Source organism: Neovison vison, chromosome 6, assembly GCF_020171115.1.
Source record: "Neovison vison isolate M4711 chromosome 6, ASM_NN_V1, whole genome shotgun sequence".
NCBI classification, from domain to species: Eukaryota; Metazoa; Chordata; class Mammalia; order Carnivora; family Mustelidae; genus Neogale; species Neogale vison.
This window is the reverse complement of record NC_058096.1, coordinates 200,477,910-200,499,306: the sequence shown is the minus strand read 5'-3', so window position 1 is coordinate 200,499,306 and position 21,397 is coordinate 200,477,910. Positions and strand designations below refer to the sequence as shown.

The following is a 21,397-nucleotide window of genomic DNA, read 5'->3' as shown; positions in this document are numbered from 1 at the left end:
TAATAGGCACCAGTTTCCACTCTGCAAATTGAACCACGGCAACACAAACATGGACAATGCTTCTGAGTTTCGAATCTCTCGTTTCCACATCCATGGCAAACTAATAATGCCCTTTCAGGAAAGTGTACAGAGATGGAGGTTGGAGAGAAGGGGGTGGCGCAAGGCCGATAAAAGGAATTTTCAAACCAACATGCATTTCGCAGTAAGACCTTCCCGATTCCTCAGAAACAAGGCTGTTTTGTGATGCTCCCTCCAGGTGTGATCGCTCGCACCGGGGCCGCAGCCCAAGCTCAACCTGGAAAACTTGGAAAAATCCCCATTGGATTGCAATGAAGAGTAACAATGCTCTAGACGGAGAAATCGCCTCAGAATAAACTGTAAGTCACTGGCTGCACTGAGATATAATTATATTTATATTTATATATAGATGTGTGTGTGTGCATATATATATGTTATGTACAAAAGACTTTTGAGATATCAGGCACCACACCCCCCCTTATAAATGCAACTGTTCAAGTACACTAGGAACAGCCTTAGGGTATACCTGCAGTATAATAGGAAAAGCTGGAGTGGATAGTCGACACACAGGATCACAAGAGTGAAACGCTTGCAACACCTCCGGGAACTCCATTAGCCGTGTAATGTCATTAAAACCTATAAAAAGACTGCTCCTCAAAATAAAAGTTTGAGGGGGAAAAAAATTCCCTAAGTAGCAAACCGTTTCCCAAGTGGAGCTTGTAATGTTTCATTTCCTGTCCCACAATCAAAGGGACCTACTGGAGCTGCCTTTTGGCCAGCATCACATTGCACCAAGGCCAGGAGGAATCAGAGAGGACCTGGGGTTGAGCGGGAGGGCGGACTTCACTGTTTCCCCCTCGTGCAGGATTTCCACTCCGGGGCAGGGCTGATCTGCACCCAGTTCAGTTACCCTGTTATTTGGGCTGAGGATCTGTGAATGGAATTCGTTTATTATTTTCATCATTATCATTTATTAACCAAGCATCCCTAAGAAAATTACACTATAGTTTTTTTTTTTAATATTCAGGACAACCTCCCCACCTCTCTCCAAACGAAAAGGTTAGTACCCAGAATCATTCGGGGATCCTTTTCCAATCTGATAACCTAATTCCTGTAACAGCGTCAGATCAGGATCTTGATATGGGCGTTTCTAAGGCTTTTAACTTCCGGAGCTTTCCTGCCTGTTCCCCAAGTTTCAGTAGCTACTGGTACAGAACCCTGTGCAGATCGAACATTTGAGAAAAAGGAGACAAATGATATTATCTTGGAGGGATGTGAGATTTTTGCTGTTACTTTTTAAATTACCAGTTTGAAAATGTTTCCAACTGGCAGCCCCTAGGGAAGGGGTGGGTCTCATTTCGTGTTCTCTCAAGACCCTTCCACGTGCCCCAGAGCACTGACAATCCATTTTGGTCACAGAAGCTGAATCATGCATAGAGCTGTACCACCCCCTTCCAGCTGGTTGCTACCTGTCCTATATTTGACCCCACAGTTGAGAAAAAGAAAACGTCTTTCCTTTCCCTTCTAGATGTGCATACAACTAAGGGTACTTGTAATCCCCCTTCATCCTACACCATCCTACACCATCCAAAGAAGTCTTGTCTTACCTTTCCAAAGATGCACAAAATAAATATCTGTCTTGGTTCCCACCCCCCCATTATTGTCAAATAATAATTATAATATTAATAATAAACCACAGAGTTCTTAGATGGGAACAGGAAAAAAAATGCTTCCGGTTGCAATGCTGGGGGGAGGAGGGGAATAAAACAATATTAAAAGAGAAACCAGAATCACTGTACGTTCTATAAATAAGTGGGTCTGGGAGCGGGGCTGGGTGAGGCGCGGGCAGCGGGCACCCGCTATTTGCACACGAACTGGTCCACGATCTCCGTGCACTTCTTGCACTTGACGTAGCAGCACCAGTGGAACTTGCAGTGGCAGCGCTCCGTCTGCACGGTCTTGAACTGGTCGTAGCCGCGGCCGCAGCACATGAGCTCGCAGCCGTCCATGCCCTCCGACGTCTTGTTGCACAGGCGGCCCTGCGTGCCCAGCGAGCCCGTGCTCTCGTTGCGCACGCAGTAGTCGGGGCTGGGGTCGATGTAGACCAGGTCCTGCGTGGTGGGCGAGTTGAAGCGGCTGTTGACCTGCACCAGCTTGCCCCGGCTGTTGAGCCGCATGGCCGCCGCGCTGTCGTACTTCTCCTTCAGGGCGTCGCCCACCTTCCGGAAGTCGGCCAGCTGCAGCCAGCACGTCTTGAGGCTGCAGGAGCCCGACACCCCGTGGCACTTGCAGGCCACATCGGCCAGGTTGTACACCGTCTGGGGAGAGAGGACAGTCAGCGCACCCACTCGCAGAGGAGCCTGGAGCGAGGGAGGGCATGTTCCCAAAGCTCCCCCCATCATTTTCCCCCCGGGGAGCCACCAGCTCCCCCAGGGCCCGGCCTAGTTCCTCCTCCTCCTCCTGCGCTACGAGAAGGCAGATATTGCCTTCTTTTTTTTTTTTTTTTAAGATTTTTTAATTTCTTCATGTAACAGAGAGATCACAAGTAGGCAGAGAGGCAGGCAGAGAGAGAGAGGGAAGCCGACTCCCCGCTGGGCAGAGAGCCCGATGCGGGGATCGATCCCAGGATCCTGAGATCATGACCTGAGCGGAAGGCAGAGGATTACCCAGTGAGCCACCCAGGCGCCCAGGTGTTGCCTTCTTTAAAAAATCTACAAAATAAATGGGCTCTTAACCTCTCATTAGTATACCTCACCGGAAGCAACAACCAACTTTTAAATGGTAACAGAAAAACACTCCAGTTGCTTCTTTTTTCCCCAGGATAATGTCCTGAACACTGATCCCAGAGACTATCCACAATTCCTGCCTTCCTCACCTGGGTGAATCCCCTCTGCCAGCCTATTAGGGCAAGGCTAGTATCTGACCCATCTCACAGAGAGGAAAAGTGAGGGCCACAGAGTTATCCAGGAAGGGAGGGCTGCCAGGATTTGAAACCAGGTGGCTGGGCTCCAAGCTCATGCTCAGTGACGTGCCCATGGGCACCCAGCTGCTAAGCAGGAGGGCGGGGTGCAGGGAGCAGCCCCGGTGGGATCAGCGTTCAAATCTTAGTCACTATTATTATTAGTGTCCCAGGCACTGTCATCAGAGACTTTATACTATTTATCTCATTAAAGCCTCCCAAATAACATTATAATGGATTAGATGATGGCCCATGGCACAGAGAGGGTAAGTGTCCCGCACAGGCCACACAGCTGGAATGTGGGGAAACCAGGTCTGGATCTCAGGCTTTCTCACTCCTGGGTCCTGCACAGTTCCTAACCCTTCCCCACACTGTGTAAGAAAGAGCGCCCACATCGGACCTAGGCGGATGTGAGTTTTGTCCTAACTGGGCCCTGGCATTGAGGCAACTGGCTTTACCTCTCAGAGCCTCCTCTTTCTATCTGGGAAGGGGAACTGTAATGGTACAAACCTCGCAATATTGTTGTAAAGATAAAATGAGGGGATGCGAGGAAAGTGTTACATGGCATATGGGAGGCAATCGGTGAATCTGCTCTTTCTCCAGGGGGATGAGCCCAAGGCATCTGGGTGCTGGTCCTGGGCTCTCACTGGGTCACCTTGGCCTCCCAGTAGCAGCGTCTGCTGTCCTGGCCTCACAGCACCGTGCCCAGCAGTCTGGGAGGCGGTGGCTGCCTATTTATAGTCCCCACTGCCCACAGCTCCTGTGCCAGTCACCCTTCACAGTTGGAGTGGTGCTGGCAAGCTGCAGGAGGTCTGTCAAGAACCTAGAGGCTGGAGGGAGCTAGAAGGCGCCTGACACCCAGAACAGCTCCCTTTGTCCTCTAAGGATTCATAAAGGGTTTTTTTAAAAGGGGGGGCCGGGGCGGGTTGGGGGAGCCAAATGTACTCCCTTGGCATAAAGAGATTCAGGCACTCAGCTAATGTGTGGAAAGGTTTTGCAAATGTATTTAACCTTTGCTCCCCTTTGAGGAAAAGAAAAAGCTAATGCCCCCAGGCGATTCTAATATGATTTCCTGGCACAGGGTCCAAATCTCCTCCTTCCTTCCCCCACTGTCCTGGAGAAAAACTGTCTTCTCTGCAACCTCATCTGCCAGGATCCAAGCGTAGCTTACTGCTCCATTTATAAAACCTACCTAAAGAACTCACTCTCTATTTAAAAATGTAGATGGTAAATGACATTCTAATATTAAAGGTGCTTTTCCAACTCCCCAAAACCCCCTCTTTCCACTTGGAAATCCCTTGACCTTCTCTTCTTGGTTGCTAAGCCTCTGATCATTTCTCTTCATGAGACAAGTCAAAGAAATCCCCTCCATGGGTGAAAGTACCCAATATGGGCACAATGGGCCCAGAAGAGTCAACCACATCTCTCTCTTGGAGGTGTGTCTGGTCTGAGGCCCTGGGCACTGCTGTTTGCTCGGAGTACTGGGATGTGCCCCCTGTGAGGACAGGGACAAGTTTTATGGGCTCCCACAGGGAGTGGGGCTGACATGCCCATGATGTGGCCTTGGTCAGCTCCAGAGGGGAGAGACAGCAATGGGAGGCTTGAGAAAGAAGCTCTGAAACCGTAACGTGACCCCTCACAGCACCACAGGCAAAAATCTACAGAGTTTAGTCCTTTCCCAGCACCTCCACGTTTTTAACATCAATGTGAGAAGCTAGGCTAGCTGGAATTATCTAGATAATCTTTGACTTCTCTGTTCCCCATTTCGTAACATCTACCAATTAAGTTATGATTTATCAAGCACTCACTAAAGGCAGATGCTAAACTCAGCCCTTGGACTGAACCCTGTGAAGTTACTGTTTTACGGGTCGGAGAGAGTGAAGCACTGGTAACTTCGTATGACCCCACCCCTGTATGATCCCACTCAGTCCTCATATAATCCCAAGCAATAGTTCATGCCACGACCTTCCAAAAGATGTGCAAATGAGGAAACTGAGACTCCTACACGGAAAGGAACAGAACTGGATCTTAACCTAGATTTCTTTAATTCTGCAATCGATAGCCCTTTACCCCTGAGCTGTGACGCATGAGTTTAATAAAAACGTGCCTGGGCTTGTATCTCAATCCATCAATTTTTCCCCCATGGCCATGAAGTGGTTCTCTAGGGCCTCAGTTTCCCAAGCTTTAAAAAGGAGGGTGTGTGGTTAGAGGGTTCTAAGACTCCTCCCAGTCCTCTATATTTTACTCTGTGATTATCTTCCCTTTTCCTCACCCCAAAATACAGAAGAGTGAAATCTCTGACCAGAAAGTTCCTGGCACCTACCTTGGGTTCTGTGAAAAAATAATGACCCTGGTTTTCAATGCTGCCAAAGTTAAGAAAAGTTTCACCCCTTCATTTTAAAGCAGCCATAAAGTGCCATGTGTTTAACCGCAGGAAAAAAAGGGTCTTTTTAACTGTTGTGGAGAAGCGTCCCACCAGAGGAAGGAAAGAGTGGACCCAGAAGGCTGGTGAGGGCTCGCAAAGCTGGTCTCTCTGGGCCCTTCTGCGTGGCTCTCTCTTCTATTCAGAACCACCCTCGAGTGGCCTGATGGGCAGACCTATAAAAGTCCACACTCCTAAAAACGCCATCGTTTTCCTAGAAAAACCCTTTAAACAGAACAAAACAAAATAAAACCTTCAATCCGTCAGGCCTGCTATCTAATACCAGGAGGAGAGGCAAGGAGAAAGCAAGTGAGGGAAAAGCCAAGCCTTGGAAGCTGAGCTGAGGGCTTTCGCCACTGGGCACCTCCCGGGATAAAGAACTGCCTCTCCCAAATTTAAGCCCAACCACAAACATGTTCCAAGGAGGAGGGAGAGCTTTATTCACATTTTTATTTCTGAGCTGGGCTGGTCAATGGCACTGGGGACTAATTAAAAAGGCAGAGAAAGCTCTTTATTTTTCTGTCCAGCGACTGCAGAAGCACCTTTGCTGGAGGGGGCCGGGGCGGGATGATTCACCTCACCTCGAGGAGGCCTTTGGGGGGGGGGGCGTGGGTGTAGGTGGGGAGGGAGGAAGGGAAGGAGGCGGACAGGGGAGCGGCAAGGGGCAGAGTCAGAAAGGGAAAGAAGGGGCTGGACGCCCGGGAGAGCGACCGAGGGGCAGGTACACCTGGAGGGCGGCACCGAGGGCCGGAGGGCCGGCGGCCGAGCCTGGGGACCCCAGCCGGACCGGAGCGGGCGGCGGGGGCGGGGGGGGGGGTGATGGGGCGGAGCGGGCAGGCGGGGCGGGCGGAGGACTCACCCTGCGGCCGGCCTCGTTGTTGTGCAAGTTCATGAGGATGCGCGCGCTCTCGTACGAGCCCTTGGCGTGGATGCGCTCCCGCTCGCGCGCGTCCACGAACTCCTTGGCGAAGCGGTAGCCGTAGTCGATGTTGTCCCCGCAGCCGCCCCACAGCCAGTCCCGCGGCAGGTCCTTGGGGCGCGCGGCGCGGCTGCAGCCGCAGGTGGACAGCTCGCCCTCGCGGCACGCGCGGCTCATGGCGTTCACCACCCCCGCGGCGCTCACCGCGTACGTGAAGGCCGTCTCGCGGCTGCCTGCGGGCGGGACGCGGGGGTCACCGGCGCCTGCCGGCGGCCGGGCTCCGAGGGCCCCCGGGGAGCCCCACCCACCCCACCCACCCAGCGGCCGGGGGCAGAGGGGCCGGGGGCGCCCCAGCCCTAACACCCACACCCCCGGGGCCGGCCCCCACCCCCAGGGGAGGAGGCAGGACAACCGCCCAACACGCAGCGGTGGCAAGTGACAGGAGCAGCAGACCCCCCCACACACACCTTTACTCTTGACACTGAAGCGGCCACAGCGCTCAGGCGGCGCTGGACTGGTCTTCCCTCCAGCCCCTGAAAATCCTGGAAACTTACTTCCCAAAACGCACGTGAAAGAAGCCATTGAGGGAGAACAGAACGTGGGGAGACCTCCTTACGCTTATGTTAAGGTCTGGTGTCATTTTCATTTCGAATTACCTCAGGCGGGAGCACAGAATTTGCTAGGCTTAGGGCCTCTGAAAGTCTCGGGCCCTGGAATCCTGGAACCCAGAGGCTGCAGCAGCCCTCCTGGGGGGGGGGGCGCCTCCCCCTGTTCCATCAGGAGGCACAGGGTGCCTGTCTCAGGCTCTTGACGTCCCCAGATGACATTTCTAAACCTGTTCCTAGAGTATTAGAGTGAAACTTGCCCCTTCTTCAATCCCAAACTGATGGACCTGATACTTCTCCTTCCAGAAGATGGAGGTCTACTTCTAACAGCCTGCTATCTTTTATGCGACTTCTGCAAACCACACCCCCACCCACAGCCTTAGCCTCAGAGCATCAGAATAAATAGCAAGCAAGAAGAAACCACAATCTGAGGGGAAACGAAAAGTCTTCCTCTTCCTGAAACCCTGTACAACACTGATAGAGGAGTCCCATTCATCGGGAGGAAAGTGGAGGCAATGCCAGACTACCTCAACTCCCACTTGTACATGGAGACGTTTCTGTGTGTAACAAGAAGCCACTTAATAGAAATGTGGTACCAGAGAGAAAGGGTTAACACCTTGCCCGCTGAAGCTGGGGTGTACTGGGGGGTAGGGGGCTCACTTTCTTCAACTATAAAATAAGTATTGAACTAGATGCCTGGGCAGAAAAAAAGGCCACTTTTGGTGCTGAAATCCCTGTACCAGAGTAAGTTTTTCTGACACTTAAAGAGCTTCCTAACAATCTTTGGGGATGGGGTGGGAAACAGCAGCAGAACAGCTAACAGGACCCCACCCCCAACCAGAAGGGTCCGTCTGAGGAGGACGGCTATACCATCCAGGATCCTGCAGGCTGCCCTCTCTGGGACTCATCTCCACACTTCAATCCACAGACATGTGTGATTCCTCCTTCCAGGAATAGCGAAGGTTCCCAGCTACCACAGACCTTCCCTCCCACAATTTGAAAAAAATGAATAATTTGAGGAGCGTGTTGGTGGTTGGCAGGAGGATCCAGAAAGTTCCTAAGGGGTGTTCCGTGTATCTAACTCAAATGAGAGAGGCAGGGCACATCAGGGAGTGGAGAGAAATGAGGCGAGCAGACAGATTCTGGGGAGTTACTTGAGGATTAATACTGATAGTGCAGAAAAATTTGTGGCCCCAGATGGGAGACCTGTACAGTAAGGCAGCCGCTAGAGGAAGAGAGATAAAGAGTCCTTCGGAGATAGAAGAACATGAGGCACTGTCTTTCGAGGAGATGGCGCATAAAAGGGCTTTTATACAAAACACAATAATGCTGCTTTTTTCATGGGTGTACCTTGAGCATTTCCTTTTTTTTTTTTTTTTTTTTCCTTTGCCCTGGCACTCAAACCTGGTCCGAATCTCTTTAGCTCATTGGTCACTGCAGGGAAAAATGTCAGTTTGAAAAGTGCTCTTTGGCTAATAGCCTATGGACGCAGCCATCAGTTCAGTTCGGGTTCCCTCCCTGTGAAATCTACCTCTCTTCAGACCCTCACCCCCCTTAAAAATGGAGCCTTTCTTATATATCTTTTCACAGTGTGGAGACAAAGAAGAGACAGAGACAAAAGCTGGAGGAAAGGATAGCGGTGATGAAAAATGAGAAAGTTTCCGAAATGAGGAGTGGGCCCTTCACTGGCCAATTGTATACAGCGCCTCCCAGGCAACTAGCACCCTAGAAAAATGAGCCAAAGAGGGATGGAAGTGGCAGCCTGAGTTTCTCAGACACCGGCCCCATCACAGGGTCAGATTCTCACGATTGCTCCCCATGTCCCTGGTTGTACTTAGTGCTCTGGAGTGAGTACACACACACACACACACCCCTTGCAACATCAAAGGTGCCTTAAATTTTCCCTTAGCTCCTTCTCTTCAAACAGACTCATAAATAGAAAAGTGAAAGCCAAGTAAATTTCCCACTGTTAGGGTTGGGTCCATGTTCCCCTTCCACAAAAATCTATTCTGGTTTTTCTTCCCTCCATCTCTTTTTTAAATAAATAGAAGAGAGGGCCCCATGTTCCTCCGGAAGCCCAGCAGCAGCTTCCTGCCATAAGACCCCAGGAACCTGGGGGACTTTTGGCAAAGGAGGTTGGGGTGGGCTCTCAGATGCCCAGGACATGGGTAAACTTGATGCTAGTATCTTAGCAGGGTGCCCCAGGAGGAAGTTCGATTCCCACCCACTCGCCACCAGCCACCAACGCAGATGGAGTACCGCACAGCTGAGGACCAGACAGGGTATTTGCATGGGACAATTAACTATAAGCCTTTGTACCAAAGGTTCTGCTTGTTCCCTGAGGAGGCAGGCTCTTTGAATCTTGGACCACATTTTAAATAAATCTCCAGCAGAACTCAAATCCACTTAGCAAATGATAGCTTATTCTGAACATTTTGGCCCAACACAGGCTACATAGGATCTTAAATCAAAGCCCTGTTCCAGTGACGACACAGAAAAACCGTTCCAATGGCTGTTTTGCTTCCTGGTTACCCATCAAAAATGGATGGCTTGTGCAAACTCAAACACACGTGGAAAAGTGCTCCCAGAGTTTGAGAGGGAGGCAGTTTAGGGGGAATACCTAAGGCCAAGGTAAGAAGGGAAAGCTGACAACTTACCATTCTGATACGTTGTGAGCTTGCTCACAAAAAGGCAATGCAGAAGGGCATCTCCACCACCCCCACTTTACTAGATAGGGCAGTCCACGTTCAGGGCAGGCTCCTGTGTTCCTGCCGCTTAACTCCTGGATTCGGATCCCAGTATACACATTAGCACATTTTAATCATTAACAGGAAGGACAAAGCCCTATGAAACTGCAGGCTGAGAGTCGCAGACCATTTTGCCATTCAGTCAGAGGAATGGCTTCCAGTCCTGTATTATTTTAGTATATGAAGTCGCTTGGCTTCTTGGCTCAAACATCCACTGACAACTCTTTTTTGTTCTCAATGAATGCACTTTTCAGGGTTTTTATAAAAGCATTTTATCCATCCGTGACGGATATTAAGCCAACTTTTTTATCTTCAGTCCGTCTAAACAGTTAATTGCTTTGATAAATGGCTTCTTATTTTAGGAATCACCGCGGTCATATTAATTATAAGGGCTTGTTTGCATAATACTAAAGGGACCTAAAATATTCACACTAGAAAACACACACAGGATCCCATCTGTCAGATAGTATCCTATGCTATTAAACCAAACCAGAAGCAGACAGAGTTTCCAAATTCTTTGCCTTTGGCCCCATTTTAATGCCACCTCCTCCCCGCATGCACTACCAAGTTCAAGGATACGTTTAACCTAAAGAATCTGACTGTGAGCAATACATTTAAAACTTTTTTTTTTTTAAGTCTCTAGGTTGGGATCCGAAGCATGTGCTTGTATGTCAATAGCCAAAATCACAATGTAAATGGGATCACTCCTAATTAAAATTCTTTCTGGGCCTAAAAATAAAGCTTTTAACATATATATCTCTATAGCCTCGGGAAACATCTATATTAGGAAAATTAAAACCTTATTCACTCCCAACGTAGCCAGCATTCGAAAGATGACAGTATTTAGTTTGATGCGTGGGCCATTTCAATTGTGGCTTAAGAGACTTCTAACCGTTAAAAGAGTTTTGAAGTTTAAAAGGATATAAATGACTCATCTTTCCTCACCTCCTTTTGAGAAACCGAAATAAGCGGTCTGCTTCTCTTCCAAACAGAAGGCATTTTAGAAAAAAGTGCAGTGTTCAGAAAAACGAAGGGTGTCTCTGATGCATCCCTTCTGATTTGACTAAAGAAGCCCCCAAACTTATTATCATCAAGGTGTGGGAACAGGAATTGAGGCCAGGGGCAGTAGTGAGGAAGATTCCGGAAGACTCCCCCCACCCTGTGCTCAACCAGCTGGAAGACTCCCTCCTTAGCAAGCTCCTAAGTGCTCTCGGAAGCCCGTCTTCAGGAGAGGGCTTGATCTGCATTTAACCAGCTGTTGCACAGTGTCCTACCTATCTGCATGACCCGGCCGAACACAGAGGTGTTGTCCACGGTGCTGCAGTTCCAACGCCGATGCCGGAACTGATACTGGCACTCTTTGATGCCCGTCTTCGCGCCTTCTCCGATGTACTGCATGTGGTCTTGGTACAAGTGGCACAGTTTCTTCTGTCCTTGAGAAAGTCCTGCCAGCTGGCTGCAGAGAGGCTGTGCTCCTATGATATATACTTCTGACATCTGAACAGGGTTATTCATACCTAGCGACCTAGAAGGGGTGGGGGGAGATGTGCGTTCAAGATTTACGTGAACTCTCGAGGTAGGCCCCCTGAAAGCATGTCAGCGAGACAGAGTTTTCAGCACACAGATGCTTTTTCTCTCCTGCTTGTCCTCATGACAAAGTAGGAGAAGGGCTTCATAAAACTTCTCTGTTTAAACTGCGCTCAGAAAACGGAGGTATTGTACAGTCCCCACCCCGCCATCTGGCTCCTCAGTTAGGTTTTCACTCCCTTCCTTGCCCCGGTTGCCATCTACCTGAACCCACATTTCCGAAATGGGGGAGATGGCGGTTCGGGGGACGGGCCTCTGACATTAGAGAAAGGGGACTCCCTTTGCCCCAACAAATTGGACGGATCTGCCTTGAAAACATATGCATGTGAAAGCAGACAGAATTAGACACGGGGAAGAGGAGAGAGGAGCTCCTTTTGACCGGTGCAAGAATTGGGACACAAGTAGAGAAACTGAAGAAAATTCACCAGTTTCTGGACATTTTAAAAGGGCCCCTTATGTGATTGTAAAAGACCCAAGACAGGGTATCCAGTGAACACAAGTCATGTTTGACAGTCAGAAGAAACGCTGTTCATTTACAGGGAAAAAATATCCAGAACGCCGTCAAAAATAATCCTTTGGATACACTGCAGTCTATCTACAAGGCCCCTAACCAGAGAGAAACGCTCGTTTAAGGACATTTGACTACTTCAGGTTCACCTCCTTTTGATCAAATTTCTAGCCCCATACTTCCCCACTTGGAGTGCAGCTGTCTTCCTAGAACACTCTGCCTGCCTCAGACTCTGAAGGTTAATAACCTCGAGTGACAGAAAATAAAAGCTGGAACTCGCTTTTACTACCTAGAGGTGGCAAAAGCAAATTTTATAGATAGGCTTACAATTATTAGAGAAGTGAATTTCGGTGCCCTTTTATTACATGATGTACTACAAGCAGACATCTGAACAAGGGCCTCATAGAAAAAAGGGGTAGATTTATAGGGTCCCATTCCCTACAGAGCTAAAGATTAAGCTTGACGATATTAACAAGTTAAAAGAAAATTCTGATTTCCAGTTATATACACAAAATATATTATAGACATATGTATCACATAAAGGCACTCAGACTCACGATTCAGCTTTAAATACTGCAGCATCGTACCCACGAATCTTAGAAAAAAGAAAATCAAACAAAGAATATGTACTTAGAAGGAACTTACCACCAAGAATTGGCTTCTATTACAACCTGGGCGAAGGAGAAAAATATGGCCAAAGCCATTAGGAAGAACTTGGAAGACATTGCACTCCCAGCCGTCCCCAAAGCAACTCCTGGGTTTAATATTCCAATCGACTTCTGGAGAGGGAAGAAAGGAGCAGATGTTTATTGCCTCTCAGATAATTTTCAAGCATACAAGTTTAAACAACGGAAGCATCCGGGGTCTCTTAAGTTTACTGTTGATTGACTGCGCTTCTCCTCCGTGAGTTTTTTGATGGCAAGATATAGGCAGTTTCTTTTTCCAAATTAATCCACCCACGCAACCTCACCAGGAAATCTGATTTCGCTGGGATCCTGCGCGCGGGGCACGCCAGCGATTACAAACATGTCTCAATGCTGTTGAGTCAAAGCCCCGGTGCCAAGCGCTGCCTCTTTCCTGCTCGTTCGCTTCCCGCACCCCCTCGCTCCCCTCTAGTCCGCGCTGTGCTGGGTCCCTCCTCGGGAATTCACTCGGGAACCCGCAGCCACCCTCGTCCGCTCTCCGACCTGGGCCGAGCAACAAGTGGAGCCGGAATTAATTCCATGGGCGAGAGGAGCGCGAAGGCTAGTGGAGCACGCCGCCGGCGGCTGCGGAGGAGGCGGGGTGGCCGGCGCGGGGGTGGGGGTGGGGGCAGGACGCGGGAGGGAAGGGCAGGGGGTGGGGGGCGAGGCCCCGGGGAGCGGCGTGTGCGAGAGTGCCCAGCTGGGAAATGCAGTTCGGAATTAACAGCGTATGTTTCCTAATCAGTTTACAGGCCGCTTTGGGGGAAGCCACTTCCAGAGGGGGAAGGGCAGCCTGGGTTTCCTTAGGACACTATTCAACCAGATGGGAGTGGGGAGGAGATGGGGGGCACTGGGGATAACGAGGAGAGAGACCTGCTCTCTCAACCCAGGAAAAAGGAAAACAGTGCCCCCTCCCTTGCCTGCGGCCTCCTCTGGCCACTCTGCGCACCCCCGAGAAGGGGAGAAGGGCTAGCACCCCTGAGGCAAATAGGGGGTCTGTCCTGGGAGAGGATCCCTTCCCTGCCCTCCCACAAATTCTGATTTTTCATTTCCCTCTTTCTCCCACCCCCCTTCGGTCCCCACTTCTGACAGCTGCCACGGAGAAAGAGGAAAGGAAACCAAGGGGGGCTCCAGTATTCTTTGGTCTTGGTCTGGACTTGTCGGCCACTTCGCCATCGCGGCCCTGTGAGCCTGGCCTTAGAACACCTCCGCTCCACCCTCCAGCCCAATTCAGACTCGGTTCGGTTAAGTCCCGAACGGTGAGAGTGCAGGGCGAGGCCACCGCGGGTGCCAGTGAGCCCTCGGCGGGGCCAGAGATGCGCCGGCTCCCGCGCCGTGGCTGAGCCCCTGGATTCCAGGGAGCAGAGAGGGCCCCGGCGGCGAAGTTTCCCGTTGCGAAGAATTTCGGGGGCAGGGGGCGGCCCTGGGAGCTTTCGCGGCCGTTCCCCCAGCCCCCACTGGTGACTTGTCCACCTGTAGGCGGCGGGGGCGCGAGACAGTGGCCCGTGTAGGCGGGAGGAGCGGGTTTCCAAAATCCCCTTTTACGTTTCTGTTAAGTGTAACCCGGCTGCGCTGCACCGCCGGCAGCCCGGAGGGAGCCCCTTCCTCGGGAAAGGAAAGGTGAGCCTTCTCCTGGCGGCCAAAGGGCCTGGAAAGTGCGCCGTCAAAGGGACCGAGGGGACCTAGGCAGCTTTGGAAAAGCGAGGGGGCCCAGGAGCGTGCCACGGCTTTTCTGTGCCCGCCGTCCTTTTGACCAGACAGCTCGGGGCTTCTCCCAAGAGGAAACGCTTATGTGGTCCCCCGAGCCCGCTAACCAGGGTTCTGAGCCCTTGGCCCACTCATTCTCCAAACGCCGCAAAGCTAGGGGCGCATCCCGGAGAACAGAAACCTGGGGTTTCCCCAGCCGAAGATAGAGAAGGCTCGGTCTCGCTCCCCACCCCCGCCCGAAGTGTCAAGTTTCCTCCAGGGGAGGGGGTGGGCTGCGAGGTCTGCCTTCGCGCGCGGCCCAGGCTGCAAAATCGACTCCCACCCCCTCCGCGGCCAAGGCCGCGCACGCACACACACTCACAACACACCCATGCACATTCACACACTCGAATGCGTTCAATAGACACACACGCACCGACGTGCTTCCGAGACGCGGGCGGAGATGGCTGCTGGCCGCGCGCACTTCCCGAGCTTCCCGACGGGCGGGGCACGCGGGGCGGGGCGCGGGCAGCAGAGAAATTGATAACAGATTCGGCGGATTACAGCGGATCTCTTTGTTAGAGGCGAAGCCACACAACCGAACCGACTTTGGGCCTGATGACCCTAGGGAGAGTCTGCCCATTCCTAACTGGGAGTAGGTCACTGGGTCTCCGAGACTCGGGTCTCCCCAGCTCCAGATTAGGGGTAGGCCAGAGGTGTCCCCAAAGGGAACCGCCAGGAGAGCCCTGAGAGTCGCGTCTCCACTTAACCCCGCGTGCTTGCCCGGAAACACCTTGGCCCTCTTCCCGCTCCAATCCCCGTGCAACCCAAAAAAAAGGCCCCACAAGTTTGAAGGACTGAAAGAACCCACAGCGAACTCACTAATAAATACATCTGACTCTGAAGGGTAAACACCCTTGCCTGTTTACCAAGAGATCTGATTCCAAAAGACAGTACGAAATGAGACCTCTCCGGAGACGGTCACACCGGGGGTAAAACAAAAGTTCTGGGCAAAGACTGAGTTTACTAAAGAACGGGCTAAATGTTTTCGAACACTTTCAGAGCCACGAGAAGCCCGCTTATGTAAGGTCCTCAGAATCTGTTCCTAGCATGCGATGGGGTGGAGGGCCGCGGGCGCATGAGAGTTTCTAGCGCAGGGGAGGGGTGAGGTGGGGGTAGGGCATTCGTGCTCCCCAGTTTCCAAAGCCTGAGCAGCTCAACGCAGTGACGCTTATTCTGTCTCTCCTCCAAAGCCTCTGCATTGGATTGAAGGTGTTCCTAAACCACCTTTATCCACTGGGGTGCAGGCTGGGGGTGATGAGGGGTGGGAGACAGGAAACCATCACTCTGGTTAGATGAGGTTCCCAAGCCACAGAGCCAGCAGGTCTGAGCCGGCGCCCAGCACCCAAGTCCTCAGCTCTGCGGCCCCTAAAGAGAAATTCTGCAAAAGCAGGAAGAAGATTCTCGACCCTCACCCATGGGCGCTACCTCATTCAGTCTGGGCATCCCCTTCCACTAGGTTTTTTGAGTCTAGGTTCCCCCAAGTCTGGGAGGATGAAAATGAAGGGGGAGACCAGCTAGGAGTCAGAGTGAGTTTGACCTGGGCTCCTGGTGGCTAAAAAGATAGGAAACTCCAAGAATCCCTGCTCTTGGTAGGAAATAAACTTTGTTTTCCCCACTGTGATCTCTTCCTAAAGGAGAGAAACAGAAAATTGTGGGAGACAAAAGGCTGCAACCGCCAAGTTGGGACGCCCTGCCCCAGGAAGTACCCAGAGAGAAGAGGGAGCCAATGGGGCTGAGCCTGGTGAGGCCGACGGAAGGTCCGCTTTAAAGGGGGAGCAGAGGAGGACGTAGGGCTCCCCTAAGCCTCTAGCCTGGGCTCAGAGGGATCCAAGCAGTCCTTCACCGCCTTGTTGTGTCCACAGTGCTGCGTGTGTGTTGTGTGTATGTTTGGGGTGGGGGAAGCCCTAGAGAGAAGGTGGAGGGAGCTCTTTGCACCCAGTGATCAGCGCAAGGACTGCCCCGGCTCTGGACTGAACAGCAGGTCGGAGAACAAGGAGGCTCCAAAGGAAGAGCGGTGGCCAAGCCGGGCTGTTCCCTGTCTCCCCACTTCCATCCCAGGACGAGTCTCTTCAGACTTCAATACTTTCTCTTCTCTCTCTCTCTCTCTCTCTCTCTCACACACACACACACACACATCACTTACACCTTCTCACACAGGTTAACCTCCAAGCACAGGCTCTCGACTTTATCCAGAGGAAGAGCAGAATGAAGGAGAAAGAAAATTAAAGATGACTTGAACCCCCACCCTTCAGGGGCAGTTTCAATTCCGCTTTTTAATAGACGAAGAAATTGAGGCTGAGAAAGAGAAAGCAACACTTGTTTCCCACAGAGCAGGGGTGGGAGCCCCCAGGCCGTACCCTAGGCCTCCTTAGGACGACGTTCCTGTTCCTACGCCCCGGGGACGAGGTAAACCCTTCCTCCTCTCTCCGAAGTCCCGTTTGCTGGATCGGACCCCTGGCCCCATCTGTACTGCGGCGGCTACGCAGAGCAGCTTGTTCCCTGGGGGCCTCTGTGGAGCCCTCGAGAGAGAGAGGTGGACCTGGTGGTAGGGAAGGACGAGCGGAGCCCGAGGTGGGAGGCAGAGGCGAGCAGCTGACTGCCCACCCCAAGGAGCCGACTCCCAGGCGTCCTACCTCGAGGCAGCCAACAGGGGGCAGCCGGCACCGCACTGCGAGGGTGAAAAGGCAGCGGGAAGAGCTGAGCTCGGTGCGCGCGATGCTAACCCCTTGTGCACCGGCGCGCTCCGGTGAGGAAAGGGAAAGGCCAGGGACTCTCGGGCCAGTCCTCCTGGGGGAGGGTCCTCTTTTGTGGGGCGCGGCGGGACTAAGGCTCTCTAGTAAGCCCAAGACTGGAGAACAACTGACCCTTTACTCCCCTCGCTCCCCACACCCAGGACAGGGATCTACACACTCGGACACAGTTTACAAGGCGTCTCCACAGCTTGCGCGCTTTCAGCCTTGCCCCCACGAAACTCCCCTGGCAGAGGCTGTCTAGAAACGAAATCTCCGTATCAGGCTGGGGCAGCAGCGAATCTTGGCGGGAGGGCAGGGGCTGAGGAGATGCGATCCCACCTCTGGCTCCAAGGGACTTCCAAACAGAGGGTTGTCCATTTAAAAACGGGAGAGGAGAAGGGGCCCCGACGCCAAACTGGAATTGGAGAGTAAAACAAGGCCCCGGGGGGCTCCAGATTTCGGGTTCTTTTTAAAACTTTTTTTTGGGAGGGCAAGCGGGAATTTGTTTGCTTTAGGAAACATCTTAATTCTAATCCCAACCTTATTTTCTAGAAAAGTAAAATGAGAGAGGTTAAAGAAAAGTGAAAATTAAGGATCGAAGCTTGCAGGACAGACAGAGGAGAAGTTGTTTGGAAAATAACAAGTTCTATTGCAGGAAGAAATGTTAACTTTTCGCAAAAGTGAACTCCCGGTGACCCTCGGAGTGTGTGACTCGGCTTTAACATACAACTGACAATTAAAACAAACAAGAGTTCACAAACTGCCCCCCGCCCGCTCTCCCAAAGCGGAGGCCCAAATGTTTCCAAAGGACACGGCAGATTCCGCGCAGGGGGCCAGGGCGCGCTCTCTCAGAGGACGGGATTAGAGCCTCCACTGCCAACACTCCCCGCCCCCATCACCCCGGCAAAGTGCCGGAGCTCACCCAGTGGCGGCTAATAATGCTAATAACGCGACCCGGCTCCCGCGCCGGGGTGCGCACTGGCCCCCCACTGGGCACTCTTAAAGGCACACGGGCCTGCAGCGCTGGGATTCCCCGGCCCGGACAAGCCTGCAACCTGGCCTCCTGCAACAGAGGACGAGGGGAGAGGGGGCGGTGCACTGCTCTGGGGTGTAGGCTCCTAGTCCTGCCGCCCGGTCTCCCAACCGAGGAGTCCTCCTCCCCTTTCCGAGCCCCGGCCACACACCCTCTTGGTGCCCGCGCAGTGGGCGCTTCGTAAATATTTGTTGAATTGAATCATTATCCTGTTACTGAAATATACATAGTAAATTACACTGATGTTTCTTGGGGCAAGAATAAAGTCCTCGGTGAACCGCTCTCGGTTCTTCTGCCCTGGCTCTTCCTCACTTTTCCTCCAAAGTCCAAAAGGTTTGCGGAACTTTTGGTGGAAGAAGAAGTCTCCCGGGAGACAGAGGCAGTGCGCGAGGGTGGGCGGGTGGGTGAAGGGGTAGGAGTGCCTGCCAGCTACGCAGGAGTTCTAGCTTCTGGAGGCAGTAGAAGAAATGGAAGGATAGGAACAGGTATGTATGCGGGGGGTTGCGGGGGCGGGGGAGAGTCAGTTAACTTCCAAAAGAAAAAAAGTGAAGAAAAAAAAAAGTGGCGAGCGTCGACAGCGCACAGAACACCTACCTTCATGGCGAGGGGGAGGGGACGCGGCCGCGGGGAGGAAGTCGCCACCAGAGCGAGGGCAGCCAAGGAATCCGAGCGGAGCGGCCGGGTTAAGCCTGGGGGGACGATCCCGCGCAGAGCTTCGGGCTCCTCCTGGGCGCGTCCGGCAGGCGCAGGAAATCGGTGGCGAAGCGGTCACTGGCGCCCGAGTCCGAGGGCCAGAGCCGGAGCAGCGCCGGGATGCGCCCGGGAGCCGAGGGGGCGCCGAAGCCCGCCGGCCGGCAGCAGGAGCAAAGCCGAGCCGGCGCGCAACAAGGGAGCCGCGGGTCCGGCGAGGGCGTGCAGGCGACTGTTCCTCGGCGAGGCGCTCCCTCTCCAACGTCCATCAGCGACGGCGGTAATTAGGGCTTTCCAACCCCAAATGTGGGCGTGATTGTGCAAAAGACTTTACAACAAATAATAAAAAAAAAAAATTCTTCACAAGAGGGTGAAAAAAATGCCCCACTACTCAACTCTGGCCCGGGGCGGGGGCGGGGGCGATCCGCGCGCCCAGGTGCCCCCAGTTCATTCACACCACGGATTCTGCAAACTCCCGGCGGCTCACGCCTCCTGATCTCCAGCTCCTCCTCTCCAAGTCTGTGGCCGAAACGTCTGCTTCCAGGCGCTGATCCTGCGGCCGCTAGTGAGTGTGTGGACGTCTGTGTACACACACAGACACAGACACACACCCACCACCCACCCACCCCCACACACACTGAAGCTTTGGGGCCACAGAACAATCAGGCGCGCATGGCTTTTTCTCCGGGAGATGCCGCTGAAAATGCACAAGTCGCCATCCGGACTACAAGAGTCAGCGCCAACTTTTGTCCTTTCATTTTAGGGTTTGGCAAAAAGGGGGCGCAAAATGGGTAAAAGTCGTCCCTCGAACGCTCTGCGCGGCGGTTTCGGGGGCGATGAGCGATTGCCCCGGGGGAGACACTGGCTCCCCCCTCCCCTCTTTCTCTCTTCGGGTTAATCCCCGTCTTTCCCCCGCCTTCCCCAGGCGAAGGGCGAAGAGGGGCGAGGGCACCGCGGGCGTGGGCTGGGAAGGGGCGAGGGCCAGGGGCTCCGCGGCGGCCCTTCAGCTCTGGCGGTCCATGGCTGGCGCGGCTGCCCACCTCCTCGTCTGGCGCCGGGGCCCGAGGGGCGGGCTGGCGAGCAGGCGGGCGGCGGGCGGTCGGGGACACGGCGCGGCGGCGGCGGCGGCGGCGGCGGGAGGAGCTCGCTCGGCAGCAGCCGCACCGAACCGGACTCTGGGCGGCGGAGGCGGCGCCTTGGAGCTCGCAGCAACCTTCCACGCGATCCTGCGCCCCGCAGCCAGACTGACCCGCCGCAGGGACCGCGACCCCCCCCACCCACCCCCGGCCCTCCTAGCCAACTGCCTCACTCTCTCTCCCTCTCTCCGGACTCCTCTTTCCCCTGCTGTTCTTAGAGGGAAAAAAAATTTTTTTTAAAGTTGTAGAACCAAAGGCGGCTGGAAAGAGAGAGGGAAGGGGGGAGAAAAGAAAGAAAAAACTCAACTTCGCCTATGCGCATGCGTGGTGAGGCCGGCCTATGACAAACTTCGCAGGATTTTAAAGCCGTACCACGGCTGGGGTGCAGAGGGGTGGAATACGCTCCCTGCTCGAGCCCCCTTCTCTGGGCTCCCCATCCCCCAGGCAGCTGCTGAAAGAGAGAGGTCCACTCTGCAGCGGCTGCCCGCCCGCCGCCCGGCCGTCTGCGATCTTCCAAAGCCGCCCACCCTCGGGAGGATGAACCCCCAACATCCCGGTCTGGACTCCTTGGCTCGCGGGTCCCGAGACGCTCCCACTGGGGCTGCAGGGGGCCTGCGGCCGCAACACGGAACCTCTGGGAGCACCTCCTCCCCATTCTTACCCCGGGGGAGGGTCCCTAAGCCCCGAGGCTGGAGAACAGGGCAGACGCGCACATCCTGCATCGCCCCAGTGTAATAGATTTGGGGACTGGGGCGCGCGATTCAGCCTCTGGCTGCGACCCAGCGCACCCGGATGCGACGTGTGGTGCTGCCGGGTGGATCTAGGTGGTTGCCCTCAGATGAGAAGCTTGCGAAGTTCCGCAAAACCGTATTCCAGACACTGGAACTTCTGGACACTTACAGACACCTGTGGTCGTCCCTGCAGGGACGCCATCGGCGGATGTGTGCCCCTGAAGCCCAGCATGCCAGGGAAGCCGCCCCCAAACCATGCCTCCCACTGGAGCACAGCTCTTGTTCTCAGTCCTCCCCATCCTCTAGACATCCCAAGTGGAAGACACACACACACACACACACACACACACACACACACACGATTCAATTTCCACCATCCAACACCATGCATTTGACCTTAAGGCATAAACTCCACAGCCTGGGTTCTTCGGGGGGGGGTGGTGGCTGTTCTGTTTTGTTCTTCCATCCCTGACTCCCACCTTGGCTGAGCACTACATCGCGCAGGGAAAGACTGCTGAGACTCTGCCCCACCCTCTGCAGCCCCTTCCTGGACCTTACTTGTCTCTGCTGACGGGAATCCTCCCCAGCCCTGGCCTCCTTTGGCCACCCGCACCAAAATGGCTGTGTGGGCTTCCCAGGAACTGCAAGAGATGCCCTTTCTCCCTCTGGCCCTGCTTTCTTTAGCCAGGGCTTCAGGAAGCCTTAAGGAGGGGGAGCCCAAGGTCATCAAAGCTCCTCTAGAGACATCTCCTGTTCATCTCCTGAGTTCCTCATCCCCTTACATTCTTTAGGCCTTGCCCACTTAACAATAATGACCTGTGGGCATTTTCCAGTTTTCCGATCTAGTCTGAAATCTGCCAGATCCAGGGGAGGGTCTG

General features: G+C 53.5%; 1 protein-coding gene across 2 annotated transcripts; it reads right to left on the bottom strand.

The window, feature by feature from the left end:
- Positions 1–1,729: 1,729 nt before the first annotated feature.
- WNT5A (Wnt family member 5A) lies at positions 1,730–19,740 on the bottom strand. 2 transcript variants are annotated; one of them, XM_044253361.1, is made up of 5 exons: positions 18,557–19,740; positions 12,411–12,544; positions 10,945–11,195; positions 6,259–6,551; positions 1,730–2,336 (listed from the first exon to the last, which is right to left on the bottom strand). In XM_044253361.1, exons 1-5 carry the CDS (start codon positions 18,560–18,562, stop codon positions 1,878–1,880), a joined length of 1,143 nt encoding a protein of 380 aa, XP_044109296.1. In that variant the 5' UTR covers positions 18,563–19,740; the 3' UTR covers positions 1,730–1,877. The 2 variants fall into 2 exon arrangements, with proteins under 2 accessions (XP_044109296.1, XP_044109297.1); XM_044253362.1 differs by lacking the exon at positions 18,557–19,740 and adding an exon at positions 14,571–14,594.
- Positions 19,741–21,397: the final 1,657 nt, after the last annotated feature.

What these genes read in the sequence shown, in the direction of transcription:
- WNT5A (XM_044253361.1), bottom strand. An exon ending in CGGCCGGGTCATGCAGATAG is followed by an intron (nt 6,552 to 10,944) that starts GTAGGACACTGT and finishes TCCCGCCCGCAG; the next exon opens with GCAGCCGCGAGACGGCCTTC. An exon ending in ACAACGAGGCCGGCCGCAGG is followed by an intron (nt 2,337 to 6,258) that starts GTGAGTCCTCCG and finishes CTCTCTCCCCAG; the next exon opens with ACGGTGTACAACCTGGCCGA.